General features: G+C 41.2%; 1 protein-coding gene across 7 annotated transcripts in view; it reads left to right on the top strand.

The window, feature by feature from the left end:
* Positions 1–18,273, top strand: part of SLC17A5 (solute carrier family 17 member 5) — a 55,317-nt gene that overhangs the window by 16,223 nt on the left and 20,821 nt on the right. For all 7 annotated transcript variants that reach the window (XR_010126728.1, XR_010126730.1, XR_010126729.1 and 4 more), the window contains 3 exons: positions 1,124–1,210; positions 2,316–2,434; positions 16,176–16,334. Coding sequence is in view for 4 of the 7 variants with exons in the window: in XM_054492317.2 (XP_054348292.1) it covers positions 1,124–1,210; positions 2,316–2,434; positions 16,176–16,334 (365 nt within the window). In the remaining 3 variants the exon portion in view is untranslated. The remainder of the gene's footprint in view (positions 1–1,123; positions 1,211–2,315; positions 2,435–16,175; positions 16,335–18,273) is intronic.

Here is an 18,273-nt window from a genome sequence, read left to right as displayed (position 1 = left end):
ACTGAATTAAAATTTTTCCACCAGACTGGTTTTTAAATACAGTAGTTGAGAAAAGACCTCTCTGTGGTACTTTTAAGCTAAAATCTGAAGGATAAAAACAAACCATTCATTCAGGGAGAAGAGCATTTCAGCCAATCAGAACAGCATGTACAAGGGCACTCAGGCAAGAAATAACATAAGGGTTCAAAGAAGTGGAAAACTACTTTGGATGGCTAGAACTCAGTGAGTAAGGAGGATGATGGCATAAGATGAGGTTAGAGAAAGAGATAAGAGCCGGGTTATATCAGGTCTTACAGGCTACAGGAAAAAATGTAGATTGTTTTTTAAGAGGCATGATTCAATTACATTTTAAGAAGATTATTCTTGCAGCTATGTGGAGATTGACATGAGAAATCTGATGATAGGTTCAAGAACAGGTACTATCTAAGGTTCCCCTTTACCTATTGAATAAATCCCAAACTCCTTGAACTAGGGGCAAGATTATTTACAGTCTTCACTACCTTGTTGCAGCTAGCCTTATATCTCTGGCAGATAGTGCCTAGCATGGAGTAGGTAGGTACTCAGTAACTGTTCAACTGTCCAACCTATTTTTCCAGCTTTATCTTCTTTTCCTTTCCTTTACCCAAATGAAGTTCCCAAGCCTACTCTCCGCTTTACTACTTCCATTCCTTTGCTTGTCCTGTTACACTACTTCTATATCTTTTTTCTAATCTTGTTTCTATGGGACCAAATTTTAGCCTTTTTTTTTTTGAGACAGGGTCTCACTCCAGGCTGGAGTGCAGTGGCACAATCGCCCCTCACTGCAGCCTCAACAGCTGAAGCAATCCTCCCACCTCAGCCTCCCAAGTAGCTAAGTAGCTAGTACTACAGGCGTGCACCACCACCATGCCCAGATAATTTTTGTATTTTTAGTACAGATAGGAGTTTGCCATATTGCCCAGGCTGGTCTCAAACTCCTAGGCTCAGGTGATCCACCCGCATCAGCCTCCCAAAGTGCAGGGATTACAGGCATGAGCCACTGTGCCCAGCCTGTTACCCATCCTCTGTAAGCAGTAGACTTGTCTGTCCTATCCTTGTTTCTCTCTCTCCAAAGTTTATAAAATAGTCTTATGTGTTGTTCTAGGAGCACAGCTTGGAACAGTAATTTCTCTTCCTCTTTCTGGAATAATTTGCTACTATATGAATTGGACTTATGTCTTCTACTTTTTTGGTAAGTTTAAAATTTTAACTAAATTATAATGTAACAAATTCAAAATGTAATAATAGTAGCCTAATAATGTTTTAAAAATATATCTTCCAAATCACTGAACCACAGTTCTAAAACACTTCCTGATAACCTGTTTTACAAGTTGGTATGATTTACTTGACCTATTTGAGTTATGAGCTGATGTTAGTTTTGGAATATTTCTCAGTAGAAATGACTGTTGATCCTGCACTTAAATAGTACATTTGCTATCAAAAAATCACTGTCTTAGGTATTTTGAATTTCTTCTCAAGCAAAGTAGGATGTTCTCACTTGGTAGTTTTAATGTTTTTTTTTCTTTTTACTTAGTCCCAAGGCATTTTATTGCTCAATTTCCTTGGCAGCATGATACACATTTTTAATAAATTAGATTTTCACATAGACATGTCATGCAAGAAATATATCTGCAATCAAAATTTAGAAATCAACTAACAAAAACAGACACCTTTGGAAATATGTAGATTGTGGAAATGTATCTTCAAAAAGATTTGTCTGGTAGACCCTGATAGGCAAAGTCATGTGGTTAAAAGGTGTTTTCTTCTGGCTGGGTGCAGTGGCTCACACCTGTAATCCCAGCACTTTGGGAGACCGAGGCGGGTGGATCACGAGGTCAGGAGTTCAAGACCAGCCTGGCCAACATGGTGGAACCCCGTCTCTACTCAAAATACAAAAATTAGCCAGGCATGGTGGCACGTGCCTGTAGTCCCAGCTACTCAGGAGGCTGAGACAGTAGAGTTGCTTGAACCCGGCAGGCGGAGGTTGCAGTGAGCTGAGATCACGTCACTGCACTCCAGCCTGTGCAATAGAGCGAGACTCTATCTCAAAAAAAAAAAAGTTGTTTTCTTCAAAATGTATAAGCAATAATACAGTTATAGCAATTATCCCATTAAAGAATTGAGAGAAACTTGAAATTGAATCCAAACTGAAGTCAGTTTTACATTGAATTTATAGTTACATAATTTTTTCAAGACACGTAAAAATTGTTGTTGGTGCATTCTAATTTTGTGTTTTTGTTTTGTTTTGTTTGTTATTTGGTACATTCTAATTTTATCTATTATTTTTCTATTTTAAGGTACTATTGGAATATTTTGGTTTCTTTTGTGGATCTGGTTAGTTAGTGACACACCACAAAAACACAAGAGAATTTCCCATTATGAAAAGGAATACATTCTTTCATCATTAAGAAATCAGGTATGGACTTTGACACATTTTAAAAATAATATCAGAAACTTTTTTTCTTCAGAATTAAGATATCAGTTTTTAAAAATAGATATTCCTATTGTGCATGCTCTAGACAAAGTAGAATAGGCAAATGAAATAAATATCCAAAGTATTGTCTGGCTGGGTGCAGTGGCTCACACTTGTAATCCCAGTACTTTGGGGAGGTCTAGGTGGGAGGATCATTTGAGGTCAGGAGACTAGCCTAGTCAACATAGTGAGACCCTTTCTCTACAAAACATTTAAAATATTTAAAAGAATTTTTTAAATACATAAATATGAACAAAGTATTGTCTGAAGAATTTCAGTTCTTTCATTTTTTATAGAAAGTATAGTTTTCTAAACTATAAAAAATATTTTTAAGTCATTTTAAAACCTTTTAGTGTAGTGATGATCAAATGAGTCTTGTTTGTTTTTTCCACTTGATTAGTACAAAATAAAATGTGCAATTCGTGAAAGGATTCTTATTCTGACCATTAGTTGTTAGAAAACCAACTAGTGTGTTTATACAGTTATGCATCCCAAATCTGAAAATTCTAAATCCAAAATACTCTGAAATCCAAAAGTTTTTGAGAACCTACATGATGCTCAAAGGAAATGCTCATTGGAGCATTTCACAGTTCAGATTTTTGGATTTTAAGATTTAGGATGCTTGGCCAGCCTGATGGCTCACTCCTGTAATCCCAGCACTTTGGGAGGCTGAGGCAGGCGGATCGCCTGAGGTCAGGAGTTCGAGATCAGCCCGGCCAACATGACAAAACCCCATCTCTGCTAAAAATACAAAAATTAGCTGGGCGTGGTGGCACACACCTGTAGTCTCAGCTACTCGGGAGGCTGAGACAGGAGAATTCCTTGAACCCAGGAGGCGGAGGTTGCAGCGAGCTGAGATCGTGCCACTGCACTCCAGCCTGGGCGACAGAGCGAGACTCCATCTCGAAAAGAAAAACAAGATTTAGGATGCTTAACTGGGAAGGTATGTGATACAAATATTCTAAAATCCAGAATCCAAAACACTTCTGGTTCCAAGCATTTCAAACAAGGGATATTGGACCTGTATCTATATTTTAAATGAGTGTCAGAAAGAGAACAGCACATTTATTATGATATAATATTATAATATGATATACATCTGTTTGCTCTTCTAGAGTAGGTCTTTAGAAAAAAATTTGTATCTTTTTAAAACCAGATTTCAATCACTTAATCGAGCACAAAGGCAAATCAGAAATAAAAATCTATCATAATTCAATATACTAAATTCTCAAACCATGGAAATAAAATGTTTGCCTTTTGAGTAGAATAAAAGAACATAAAAACATTAGGAAAGATTAAAATATACACAATTTGTTTTCAGCATTCTTGTTGGCTTCAAAGTCACTTTATTAGTTTAAGAACATAAAATATTTAAAACTTTTCCTATTAAATTATCATGATTGATATTTTATCTTATTTTTTGTTTTTTTTTTTTTAGACGGAGTTTTGCTCTCTCACCCAGGCTGGAGTGTAGTGGCACAATCTCGGCTCACTGCAACCTCTATCTCCCTGGTTCAAGCAATTCTCCTGCCTCAGCCTCCTGAGTTGCTGGGATTACAGGTGCATGCCACCACTCCCAGCTAATTTTTTGTATTTTTAGTAGAGACGGGATTTCATCGTATTGGCCAGGCTGTCTCGAACTCCTGGCCTCAAGCGATCCTCCCACCTTGGCCTCCCAAAGTGCTGGGATTACAGGCATGAACCACTGTGCCTAGCCCAAGATTGATATTTTAAATATTTATATACAGTATAACCAGGCAGTAAAATTAACAACTTAGTCTTGGCTGGGCATGGTGATTTATGTCTGTAATCCCAGCACTTTGGGAGGCTAAGGCAGGCAGTTTTCTTGAGCCCTGGAGTTCAAGACCAGCCTGGAAAACATAGCGAGACCCCATCTCTAAAAAGAAGAAAAAATGTACTCTTTAACATTTCTTTTTAAGTTTTTTATTTTGCTATAAATGTCTCTACAAGCAGCTGAACTTTAAGAATTATGACCTGTCTTGATCTTTGCCAAAGATTGGCAAAAACTTAGAAACAGAAGCAATCAGCACTATAATAAAGTTTTAACCAGGTGGAGAGCTCATATCCAAGGTTACTTGGGTCTGAGTCTTCCCAGCAAAAAAAAAAAAAAAAAAAAATTTAATACAAATAAAAAGAAAGTTTTAGTTGGGTGTGGTGGCACACAAGTGCAGTTCCAGCTCCTCAGGAGGCTGAAGCAAGGGGGCTGCTTGAGTCCAGCAGGTCAAGGTTGCAGTGAACTATGATCAGCCATTGCACTCCAACCTGGGCAACAGAGCAAGACCATGTCTCAAAAAAAAAAAGTTAAGTTATTTTGAAAGTTTAGAGTCCTACATGATGTTATTTGAGTTACCCACTCTTTCCCCTTAAGGAACAGGTAAAAAAAATTTAACACATTATAAACAGATGTTGCCATGTAAAACTTGATATGTTTTGTCATTTTCTCAACATTGATGGGTAACAGCTTGCTTTCTCCAATATTTCATTTTTATCATGATCTTCCAGAACTTATAAAACTTTTGAGTTTGTTTAAATTTTTTAAAAAGCTTTCCCTTGGCCAGGGGTGGTGGCTCGCATCTGTAATCCCAACACTTGGGGAGGCCAAGATGGAAGGATTGCTTGAGCCCAGGAATTGAGACCAGCCTGGGCAACATGAGGAGACCTCATCTCTATGAAAAATTTAAAAATTAGCCAAGCATGAGGTTACACACCTGTAGTCCCAGCTACTCAGCTGGCTGCGGCAGGAGGATTGAGTGAGCCTGGGAAGTCAAGGGTGTAGTAAGCTGTGTTTGTGCTACTGCACTCCAGCTTGGGCAACAGAGCAAGACCCTGTCTTAAAAAAAAATAATAAATAAATAAATAAATAAAAGCTTTCTCTACATTGATATGTGTCTTAATCTGTCCAAACTTAGGTTGTTTCTCCACATGCTTCAGAAAAAGGAATATTCAGAGGCAAGAGAGTTAGGAGGAGAAGCCCAGATTGCATTCTCTTTTTTTTGAGTCTAGCTCAGTGCCCAGGCTGGAGTGCAGTGGCACCATCACAGCTCAGTGCAGCCTCAACCCTACAGGTTCAAGCAGTCTTCCCACCTCAGCCTCTTGAGTAGCTGGAACTACAGGTGCACACCACCATGCCTAGCTAATTATTTTTTGTAGAGACGGAGTGTCCGTATGATGATCAAGCTGGTCTCAAACTGCTGGGCTTAAGGAGTCTTCCTGCCTTAGACTCCCAAAATGCTGGGATTACAGGCATGAGTCACCGTGTACAACCAGACTGCATTCTTAAAGCACATGACGTTATAGTTGACAATGTCGTAAAATGATGTGTTACATGAAGCTCCTCCACCTTTAAATCTTGGACCCAAGAAATGTGCAGCATCTACTCATTCATTCTTTAAACATTTTTTTTTTTTTGATACTTTACTATGACCTAGGTTCTTTGTCAGCTGAGGACTTAAAAATGAATATGAGGAAAAAAATAAAACATGGTTCCTGTGGGGCCCGAGGTCTCCAGAGGGAGACAGACATGGATGGACAGAATTTCAATATAATATAGCCTGCATAATGCAGTGCTATAAGGTACAGGACATCTTTGGAACAGAGAAGGTGGCAGTCCTCAGCCAGCCTGGGGCAGATAGGAAAAGCTTCCTTGTGTCAGTGCCTTTTGGCCAAAGGAACACACTTATAGTTGAACAAGTTGGGTTTCTTGGTTCGTTGCAGTGAGGAAGAAAGCACACCATGAAGAACCATGGGGCATCTCAGTGCAGAGTTGAGAGGAACTTGCTGCAGTTTAGACTGCCATTAGGTGACTTTGGGAAGGGTTTAAAGAATTAATATTTTGCTCTGGATTTGATAATTCTATGATGAATTTTTATCTAGAAGGTGGGACAAAGCTGTGATTAGTAAGGGCACAGCAGTCACTCATATTAGCTAGGAGAGGAAAATGTTTCTCGTTTTTTTGTAGTTTATGGCATTCTTGTTTTTGTCTGTGCTCAGACATGACGTGGAATGGTTTTTTTTCTTCTTCTTCTTCTTTTTAGAGACAGGGTCTCGCTCTGTCTCCCAGACTTCATGCAGTGGGGCGATCTCAGCTCACTGTAAAGTGGTCTTATTTTTGTCTTGCTCCAGCATGCTCATAGAGTGGCCTGGTTTCGGTTCAACAGGACAACCCCAGGCCTAGATGTTAGAACCAGGACAGTTGAGCTTACCGCAGCCCAGGACTGCTTTTTTGCTTTCTTTTTTTTTTTTTTTTTTTTTCTTTTGAGACAGAGTTTTGCTCTTTTTGCCCAGGCTGAAGTGCAATGGCACGATCTCAGCTCACTGTAACATCCGCCTCCCAGTTTCAAGTGACTCTCCTGCCTCAGCCTCCCGAGTAGCCGGGATAACAGGTGTGCACCACCACGCCCAGCTAATTTTGTATTTTTAGTAGAGACAGGGTTTCTCCATGTTGGTCAGGCTGGTCTCAAACTCCCAACCTCAGGTGATCCACCCACCTTCATCTCCCAAAGTGCTTGTATTACAGGTGGGAGCCACCACACCTGGCCTGACTGCTTTTTTTCTTTCTCACTTTCCTGAGAGAAAGAGTGATATCTTCTAGAGAGAGAGTGACACCTTCTAGGAAGTGTGGCTGTTGGGTGTTGCTTTCATGCATAAGGTAAAGGCAAAAAACAGCAGGAGGAGGAACAGGTGGAAGTCAGGTCACAGAGGGTCCTCTGTGCCTCCCTAAGGAGCTTAGCCTTTATCCTTTAGGCACTGGGATGCCATGAAGTATTTGTAAGCTCGAAGTGACAGAATCAGGTTTGCATTGTAGATAGCTTATGCTGGCAGTCATGCCGAAGGAGATCTGAGCTGGACAAGCAAGAGTTGTAGTTCGAATGTTTTCTCAGTTATCCAACCAAGAAAAAGTCAGTACTTACAGGTAGAAATGTGATTTCATTTTTACAATAAGTGGATTTTACAATTATGATAGCATATATAGTTCTAATTCTGATTCAGAAATTTCTACAAGAAGAAGAATAGGCTGGGTACGGTGGCTCACACCTGTAATCCCAGCACTTTGGGAGGCCAAGGCAGGCGGATCATGAGGTCAGGAGTTCAAGACCAGCCTGGCCAATATGACAAAACTCCTTCTCTAGTAAAAATACAAAAATTAGCCAGGCGTCATAGCATGTGCTTGTAGTCCCAGCTACTCGAGAGGCTGAGGCAGAAGAATCACTTGAACCTGGGAGGCGGAGGTTACAGTGAGCCGAGATCGTACCGCTGCACTCCAGCCTGGGCGACAGAGCAAGACTCTATCTCAAAAAAAAAAAAAAAAAAGAGAGAGAGAGAGAAATAAAAATCTTCATTGCACACTGCAGTTAAATTCAGAAGGACCATCTCATGAGTAGTGAGTGCTTTAAGATCATCAGCTACTCCTCTATGTTGAAGATCTCCTTTTAATGAATTGTGGAAAGACATTACCACTTCACCCATTGAAGTGTTCTTTCCTATATATCTGCTATTTTTGTTGTTCCTCTTCTTTTCTTTCTTCTTCTTTTCTCTTCTTTTTTTTTTTTTTTTTTTTTTTTTGAGACAGAGTCTCACTCTTGTTGCCCAGGCTGGAGTGCAATGGTGCAATCCTGGCTCACTGCAACCTCCACCTCCTGGGTTCTAGTGATTCTCCTGCCTCAGCCTCCCGAGTAGCTGGGATTACAGGCATGCACCACCACGCCCGGCTAATTTTTTGTATTTTTAGGGGAGACAGGGTTTCTGCATGTTGGTCAGGCTGGTCTCGAACTCCCAACCTCAGGTGATCTACCAGGTTCGGCCTCCCAAAGTGCTGGGATTACAGGCATGAGCCACCACACCTGGCTTCTTCTTTTCTTAATTCCGAGGATATCATGGGGTTTTCTTGTTTGGTTGGTTCTGGGTTTGTTTTTTGTTTTTGACACAAGGTCTGGTTCTATTGCCTAGGCTGGAGTGCAGTAGCATGATCTCGGCTCACTGCAGCTTCCCTCCGCCTCCTGGGTTCAAGCCATCCTCCCACCTCAGCCTACCAAGTAGTTGGGACGACAGGTGTGTACCACAAAGCCTGGCTAATTTTTGTATTTTTTGTAGAGACAGGGTTTTGCCATGTTGCCCAGGCTGGTCTTGAACTTGTGAACTCAAGTGAACTGCCCGCCTCAGCCTCCAAAGTGCTGGGATTACAGGCATGAGCCACCATGCCCAGCCTGAAGATAGCATGTTTTGTAACTATTTTACTTCTCCTTTATGCCTTTTAGGAAGAGTATACAATTTTGCAGCATTGCAAAGCAAATCAAATGGGGACCTTGGTTTGAATATTTAGTTGTCAAATTAAGACAGAAATTAAGAGCATTTTTTACATGTAACTTTGCTAAATCAATTTGCTGTTACTTGCATTTGACAAGAAATTTTTTTTAAATGGCATATTAGAATATATTCAAGTATTTGTCGAGTGATCTTACCCTCTATATTTCACACATTTCATGACAAATAATTTTTATAGTTTGTCCTTTTCTGTTTCAGCTTATATGAAAAAAAGTTGATTGAGCTATTATTAGAAATTCGATGATACATTCTGTATACAAGATTCAGGATCTCATTGATTTTTCCTTCACAAATTCCATTATCATTTAAATCTCCAAAGTATATTTGCTTTCAAAATGTTGGCTGAGCAAATGATCTGAGCAATTTTAAATTTTTTTGCCTATATGTATTTTCCTTTTTGGGGGGTGGGGGTGGGGAGGACAGAGTCTCCCTCTGTTCCCCAAGCTGGAGAGCAGTGGCACTATCTCAGCTCATTGCAACCTCTGCTTCCCAGGTTCAAGCGATTCTCATGCCTCAGCTTCCCGAGTAGCTGGGATTACATGCACGCACCACCATTCCCAGCTAATTGTTTATATTTTTAGTAGAGCCAGGGTTTCACTGTGTTGGCCAAGTTGGTCTCGAACTCCTGGCCTCAAGTGATCCACCTGCCTTGGCCTCCAAAGTGCTGGGATTACAGGTGTGAGCCACCACGCCCAGCCACGCATATATATTTTCTTTTATCAGCAGTGGTATTTTAGAATAATATAGCCCTCTAATAAGAACTTTCAGGACGAGGTGCAGTGACTTATGCCTGTAATCCCATCACTTTGGGAGGCCTAGGTGGAAGGATCACTTGAGCCCAGGGGTTAGAGACCTGCCTGGGCAACATAGGGAGACCCCATTTCTACAAAAAATTTAAAAATTACCCGGCATTGTGGCACATGCCTGTAGTCTCAGCTACTCAGGAGGCTGAGGTGAGAGGATCACTAGAGCCCAGGAGATTGAGGTTGCAGTAGCTGTGATCGCACCTCTGCACTCCAGCCTGCGCAACAGAGTGAAACCCTGTCTCAAAAAAAAAAAGTGGGCCGGGCGCAGTGGCTCACGCCTGTAATCCCAGAACTTTGGGAGGCTGAGGCGGGCGGATCACGAGGTCAGGAGATCGAGACCATCCTGGCTAACATGGTGAAACCCCGTCTCTACTAAAAATAAAAAAAAAAAAAAATTAGCCGGGCGAGGTGGCGGACGCCTGTAGTCCCAGCTACTCAGGAGGCTGAGGCAAGAGAATGGCGTGAACCCCAGGGGATGGAGCCTGCAGTGAGCCGAGATCGTGCCACTGCACTCCAGCCTGGGCAACAGCGAGACTCTGTCTCAAAAAAAAAAAAAAAAAAAAAAAGTGGCAGACACAGTGGCTCACGCCTGTAATCCCAGCACTTTTGAGGCAGGTGGATCGCCTGAGGTTAAGAGTTCTAGACTAGCCTGGCCAACGTGGTGAAACCCTATCTCTACTAAAAATACAAAAATTAGCCGGGCATGGTAGCAGGTGCCTATAATCCCAGCTGCTCAGGAGGCTGAGTCAGGAGAATTGCTCGAACCCGGGAGGCAGAGGCTGCAGTGAGTTGAGATCGTGCCACTGCACTCCAGCCTGGGCAACAGAGTGAGATTCCTTCTCAAAAAAAAAAAAAAAAAAAATGCTTTCATAATTTTTAATTTTTTGCCAACAATTAGATATGATGAAGCCATCAAGAGTATGTGTTTACATTGCTTGATTGGCAAGATAGTAGTGTGTTAGAAACAATAGCAAGAGAATAATTTCTAGATCCAGAACATCAAAAAAAAGCTGTTTTGTACCTTCTTCAGCCCAACCTTGTGTTGTCCAGTATGGTAGCCACTAGCCCCACGTGGCTGTTATATTTTTAATTTAACTAATTTAATTAAAAATTTAGTTTTGGCTGGGCACGGTGGCTCACACCTGTAATCCCAGTACTTTGGGAGGCTGAGGTGGGCGGATCACGAGGTCAAGAGATCGAGACCATCCTGGCCAACATGGTGAAATCCCATCTCTACTAAAAATACAAAAATTAGCCAGGCGTAGTGGCACGCGCCTGTAGTCCCAGCTACTCAGGAAGCTGAGGCAAGAGAATCACTTGAACCTGGGAGGCGGAGGTTGCGGTGAGCCGAGATCACGACACTGCACTCCAGCCTGGCGACAGAGCAAGACTCCGTCTCAAGAAAAAAAAAAAATTAGTTCTGGCCAGGCGTGGTGGCTCACGCCTGTAATCCCAGCACTTCGGGAGGCCAAAGTGAGCGGATCACCTGAGGTCAGGAGTTCAAGACCAGCCTGGTCAACTTAGTGAAACCCCGTCTCTGCAAAAATACAAAAATTAGCCAGGCATGACAGCGAGTGCTTGTAATCCCAGCTACTCAGGAGGCTGAGGTGGGAGAATCACTTGAACCCAGGAGGCGGAGGTTGTAGTGAGCCGAGATCGCTCCACTGAACTCCAGCCTGGGCAACAGAGCAAGACTCCGTCTAAAAACTAAAAAATTTAGTTATTCAGTCACACATATGTCACACATATGACAAAGGTTTTGTTTCACTTCATTTTCTTTCATCAACCTGTTAGAAGGACAAGATTTAATAACCGCATGTAACTACTGGTTACCATGTGGACAATGTGCATATAGAACATTTCCATCATCATGGAAAGTTCTATTGGACAGCACTACATTAAACTCTTGAAGGATTTTTTTATAAATATCTGCTAGATACACAGATAGTTTCTCCTAGTAACATTTGAAAATTCATCTTTAACTTGAAAGTTTTTATAAATGAAGACTTTCCTCCTGAAATATAACTTGTAATGTGGAAATACTATAAGTTGATCTTACAATTCATATTGGGAGAACAGAAAACTGTTGTGTTGTACCTAGGTTATAAATGAACACTAAGCTGGAATACATACATTTCACATTCTTCTTTCTAAGCCTCTAACCCTGTGAGCCTTGTATTCATTTGATAAGCAGCTATTGAGAACCTGCCATGTGTAGGGCTTATGTGTTAGACATACAGCTCATCTTGGTTGGGTGATTGTCCAAAAACATCAGATTATCAAAAACTCAATTGATATTTATAGGTTGTAAAAACATACCAGTGTGACTAAAATTAAATATGTCTTATTTCAGGTTATATTTCCAAGAGGTAGGATACATTCTTCAGAATATATTCGGTTTTCAGAGATCAAATACATTTACGCTTGTACCTTTCAGCATAAAAGAATGATTTCACTTCCTTTGTGGATTTCAAAGCCATATAAAAAGAGCTACGTTCCAAATTCCTTCAAACTCTAAAATCCTCTCTGCCCTGAGCTTTTCAATCAAGAAGGATAAGGGCAGACTTTTTAAAATCTGATCTCTACAGCAGTGGGTCCCAAACTTGCTGCGTGTTGAAATCACCCAGGGATCTTCAAAAACTAGGGATACTTACCTCCCACCCACCCACAACCTATTCAATTGGTCTGTAGTGTGAACTTGGTCTCAGTGTTTTTAAGGCTCCCCTGGGTGATTCTTATATGCAGCAAAGTTTGGGAACCCACTGCTCTATAGAATCACCAGTGAAGCCTTTTAAAACTTAGATTCCTTGGCCCTACACTCAGAGTTTTTTTGCTTTACTTGTTTTTGTTTTGTTTATTCAATAGACGGAGAGTAGGACACAGGCCCCTATAATTGTAAAGTATAGCTGGAGTTGAAGACCACTGCTGTAAAAGAATCAATGTTCTCTCTCCTTCTCTTTCCCTATATCTGTACATCTTTGATCATATTAAAAAATACAACCAAGTGCAATGGCTCACTAGCTCACGCCTGTAATCCCAGCACTTTGGGAGGCTGAGGCTGGCGGATCACCTGAGGTCAGAAGTTCGCCACCAGCCTGGCCAACACGGTGAAACCCCGTCTCTATTAAAAATACAAAAATCAACCAGGGGTGGTGGCAGACGCCTGTAATCCCAGCTACTCGGGAGGCTGAGGCAGGAGAATCGTTTGAACCTCAGAGGCAGAGGTTGCAGTGAGCCAAGATCGTGCCACTGCACTCCATCCTGGACAACAGAGCAAGACTCCATCTCATAAATAAATAATAATTTTTAAAAATTTGTAATTAAAAAACACAAGAGCATATCTACAAAGATGTCAAGTAAAAAGTCCATATGAAAAAGGCCAGAAGAAGGTTGGGCAATACTGGTTCTTCCTCTTTTTAAAATAACAGCAACTGTGAACTCTGAAGGCAGAAACATAGATTGTTCTTGCTTTTGAGAAAAGCAACAGTCTTAGCGTATAGGAAATATAAAAATCTGATGCCCTAAATCAATGGTATCCAAGCTTTCTTGATCATGCAAGAATCAATAAACAGGTGGGAGGCTCACAATCTGAATGTATGTATATATATATATATATATATATATATATATTTTTTTTTTTTTTTTTTCTTTTGAGACAGAGTGTTGCTCTGTCGCCAAGCTGGAGTGCAGTGGTGTGATCTCAGCTCACTGCAACCTCCGCCTCCTGAGTTCAAGTGATTCTCCTGCCTCAGCCTCCCGAGTAGCTGGGACTACAGGTCATGCCACCACATCCAGCTAATTTTTGTATTTTTAGTAGAGACGGGGTTTCACCATGTTGGCCAGGATGGTCTTGATCTCTTGACCTCGTGATCCGCCTGCCTCGGCCTCCCAAAGTGCTGGGATTACTGGCGTGAGCCACCACGCCTGGCCGTATATTTATTCTTAAGTTATCTATATGTACTATGATACTTATCTATATCATAAAATATATACAGAAATAGACTTTTTAAAGGATGGATAGATGAAATAAACAGAATATACATAAAATTGACATCTTAATAGAAAAAAACTTTTTTGCTATAACTTAAAAATTACAAATAATTTGTTGTTTTTATTTTTTGAGATGGAGTCTCACTCTGTCGCCCAGGTGGGAGTGCAGTAGCGTGATCTCAGCTCTCCGCAACCTCCACCTCCCGGGTTCAAGCAATGCCTCAGACTCAGACTCTTAACCAGCTGGAATTACTGCTGCGCGCCACCACACCCGGCTAATTTTTGTATTTTTAGTAGAGACAGGGTTTCACCATGTTGCCAGGTTGGTCTCGAACTGTTGGCCTCCAGTTATCTGCCTGCCTCAGCCTCCCAAAGTGCTGGAATTACAGACGTGAGCCACCATGCCCAGCCATAATTTGTTAATATAATAATGTTTAAAGGGAGCAATGTGTTTGACTATGTTATAGTTAATAATCTGCCATTATTTTGCTTGGCGAAGTAGCTGACAAAGGACTCATCAAGAAAAGTGAGAGCTCAGCTGGTACGGTGGCTTACGCCTGTAATCCCAGCACTTTGGGAGGCTGAGGCGGACAGATCACGAGGTCAGGAGATCGAGACCATCCTGGCTAACACGGTGAAATCCTGTCTCTACTAAAAATACAAAACATTTGGCGGACATGGTGTCACATGCCTGTGGTTCCAGCTACTCAGGAGGCTAAGGCAGGAGAATCACTTGAACCCAGGAGATGGAAGTTGCAGTGAGCCGAAATCACGCCACTGCAATCCAGCCTGAGCAACAGAGTGAGACTCCATCTCAAAAATAAATAAATAAATAAATAAATAAATAAATAAATAAAAATAGAAGACACTTAAAATAAATCAATTACGCTGGGGCCAGTGGCTCACACCTGCAATCCCAGAACTTTGGGAGGCTGAGGCAGGCAGATCACTTCAGGTCAGGAGTTCGAAACCAGCCTGGCCAACATGACGAAACCCCGCCTCTACTAAAATACAAAAATTAGCCAGATGTGATGGTGCACACCTGTAATCCCAGCTACTTGGGGGGCTGAGGCCGGAGAATCGCTTGAACCCGGGAGGCAGAGGTTGCAGTGAGCTGAGATTGCACCACTGCACTCCAGCCTGGGCAATAGAGCAAGACTCCATCTCAAAAAAAAATACATAGGCCAGGTGCGGTGGCTCACGCCTGTAATCCCAACACTTTGGGAGGCCAAGGTGGGCGGATCACCTGAGGTCAGGAGTTCGAGACCAGCCTGGCCAACATAGTGAAACCTTGTCTCTACTGAAAATACAAAAATTAGTCAGGCATGGTGGTGCATGCCCATAGTCCCAGCTACTCGTTAGGCTGAGGCAGGAGAATCCGGCTTGAACTGGGGAGGCAGAAGTTGCAGTGAGCTGAGATCGTGCCACTGCACTCCAGCCTGGGTGACAGAGCAAGACTCTCTTAAAATAAAATAAAATAAAATAGTACTTAAATTGCAATATGCTATAATACTCTGAGGGCAAACAAACAAGTGAGGGTGCCATTATTAACCCCTCTGAATTGGGGGACTCATACAATTTGTAATCACCTGACATACTCCAGGGCCAACATATTTATTAAATATTAATAGAGTGTGTTTTTTTATTTTTATAATAAAAATGAGTAAAAATGGAAATAAATAGAAATATGTCTTTCCTCACCCCAGCAGATCATCTTGCATACCCCTGTGGTGCTTTTACCCTGCTTTAAAGACCACTACTGCATATGGCTGCATACAGAAACCTTGTATTGCCTAATTCTTATAAATCATTTCAATTGAATAAAGATTGGATAATTAAACATGAATTCTAACAGGACCTTCCAATCTCTTTCCTTTACCCTTATGTCAACCTCTGAATTTGACTGTGAAACTATATTCAGACCGGGCACAGTGGCTCACGCCTGTAATCCCAGCACTTTGGGTCGAATCACTTGCAGTCAGGAGTTCAAGACCAGCCTAACCAACATGGCAAAACCCCGTTTCTACTAAAAATGCAAAAATTAGCCAGGCATGGTGGAGTATGCCTATAATCCCAGCTACTTGGGAGGCTGAGGCAGGAGAATCACTTGAACCCAGGAGGCAGAGGTTGCAGTGAGCCGAGATTGTGCCATTGCACTCCAGCCTGGGCAACAAGGGTGAAACTTGTCTCAAAAAAGAAAAAAAAAAAAAAAAAAGAAAGAAAGAAATAGATAAATCAATGCTGCAGGTGACTTCTGACATTCATGAAGAATGTTTAGGGTTGACATTATAGCTCTACGAATACATTTTTTTCCTCTAATCTGAATCATGGGCTTTCTAGTTAATATATTTTTTTAAAAATCAAACAACTAAATATTTATCATGTATTTTGCTATTTAATATTTCAAAGGAGTTGATTTAAAAATTTGGAGTTTACTAATTAAGGTGATATTCTGTGTGAATTCTGGATAGAGTTTTAGCTGATACAGTACAGATCTAAGCATTAACGTAGCCGTAGTTTATCCTAATTATTCCTGTTTTCTTCAGCTTTCTTCACAGAAGTCAGTGCCGTGGGTACCCATTTTAAAATCCCTGCCACTTTGGGCTATTGTAGTTGCACACTTTTCTTACAACTGGACTTTTTATACTTTATTGACATTATTGCCTACTTATATGAAGGAGATCCTAAGGTTCAATGTTCAAGAGGTAAGAAAAAATAATCATCTGCTTCTTATATATATAGTATAAGACCATACACAGAATTGGTTCTCATCTATATAAAATTCAGTTATTTTGTATCTTCCATTTTACTCTGCTGTCCTAAATTTTAGAGATTCTTATACATCAAAGGGCTATCAAGAAAATGAAAAACAACCCACTGAATGGGAGAAAGCATTTATAAATCAAACATCTGATAAGGGTCTAGTATCCAGATATATTAAGAATTCTTACAATTCAATAATAAAAAGACAATTCAGTTTTTAAAATGGGCAAAGGACTTGAATACGAATACACATTTCTCCAAAGATACACAGATGGCCAATAAGCACATGTAAGGATGCCCGACATCAGGCCGGGTGTAGTGGCTCACACCTATAATCCTACCACTTTGGGAGATCGAGGCAGGTGGATCACTTGAGGCCAGGCATTCGAGACCAGACTGGGCAACATGGTGAAACCCTGTCGCTGTTAAAAATACAAAAAAGGCCAGGCGCGGTGGCTCACGCCTATAATCCCAGCACTTTGGGAGGCCGAGGCAGGCAGATCACCTGAGGTCAGGAGTTCGAGACCAGCCTGACCAATATGGAGAAACCCCGTCTCTACTAAAAATACAAAATTAACCAGGCGTGGTAGTGCATGCCTGTAATCCCATCTACTCGGGAGGCTGAGGCAGGAGAATTGCTTGAACCCGGGAAGCGGAAGTTGTGGTGACCCGGGATCAAGCCATTGCACTCCAGCCTGGGCAACAAGAGCGAAACTCCATCTCAAAAAATAATAATAATAATACAAAAATAATCCCAGCATTTTGGGAGGCTGAGACAGAAGGACTGCTTGAGCCCAGGAGTTCGAGACCAGATTGGATAATACAGCAAAACCGTCTCTACTAAAAATACAAAAAAAAAATTAACCAGGCATGGTGGCATACACCTGTAATCCCAGCTACTAGGGAGGCTGAGGCACGAGAATCTCTTGAACCCAGGAGGCGAAGGTTGCAGTGAGCTGAGATCATGCCCCTGCACTCCAGCCTGGGCAGCAGAACAAGACTCTGTCCCAGGAGAAAAAAAAAATGCTAACAAGGCTGACTGCACAACCCCACTGGCTACATGGACTTACCTGCTTTAAAAACTATTAAAGTGAATCCTCAGTCACTCACATTCCAAAGTATACTATAAACATTGGCCTGGCTATGTGGACCAAACCTTAAAACTTCAGGCAGCTAAGCTGTGAAGAACTCCTCTGTCTACTTCTGAAAAACAAGATCACTATATAGAAATATATTCACAAATTGCACTGACAGAAGTTAAATTGAAACTAGGTTTTCGCAATATCATGGGACGGATTCATTGTGAGCAATCTTATTTTTCCCAAGTTCTCTGTTAACAGAGCCTGATTATAATCTACTACCACATTTCAACTATAAAGTGGGGCTGATTTTTAAAAAAGAAAAAAATAAATAATATACTACTACAGTGATTAATTGCATTCAACTGTGCATTGAAAGGTTAATTTGGTAATTATCATTTGGGGTAAAACTGAGATCCACAGGAAGATTAAAAATAGCAAATCCAGCCGGGCCCGGTGGTTCACACCTGTAATCACAGCACTTTGGGAGGCCGAGGTGGGCAGATCACTTGAGGTCAAGAGTTCGAGGCCAGCCTGGCCAACATGGTGAAACCCCATCTCTACTAAAAATATAAAAATTAGCCAGGCATGGTGGCAGGCACTTGTAGTCCTAGCTACAAGTGATTCATTAAGCTATGTTTGACTTATGTGTTTTTCTGCATCTGCGTTTTATTTTATAGTAAAAAAAATTTTTTTTAAATAAATAAGTGAGAATGGAAGATGAAAATGTTCAGTAGGGAGAATCCATAGGCTAACAGGAAGGCTTGTCTTCTCCCACAACCCAAATCCCAGAGAAACAGTC

The sequence above is a fragment of the Pongo pygmaeus genome, chromosome 5 (assembly GCF_028885625.2).
Source record: "Pongo pygmaeus isolate AG05252 chromosome 5, NHGRI_mPonPyg2-v2.0_pri, whole genome shotgun sequence".
Lineage (NCBI taxonomy): Eukaryota > Metazoa > Chordata > Mammalia > Primates > Hominidae > Pongo > Pongo pygmaeus.
The sequence above is the reverse complement of the archived record's forward strand: the minus strand, read 5'-3'. Positions and strand labels throughout refer to the sequence as shown.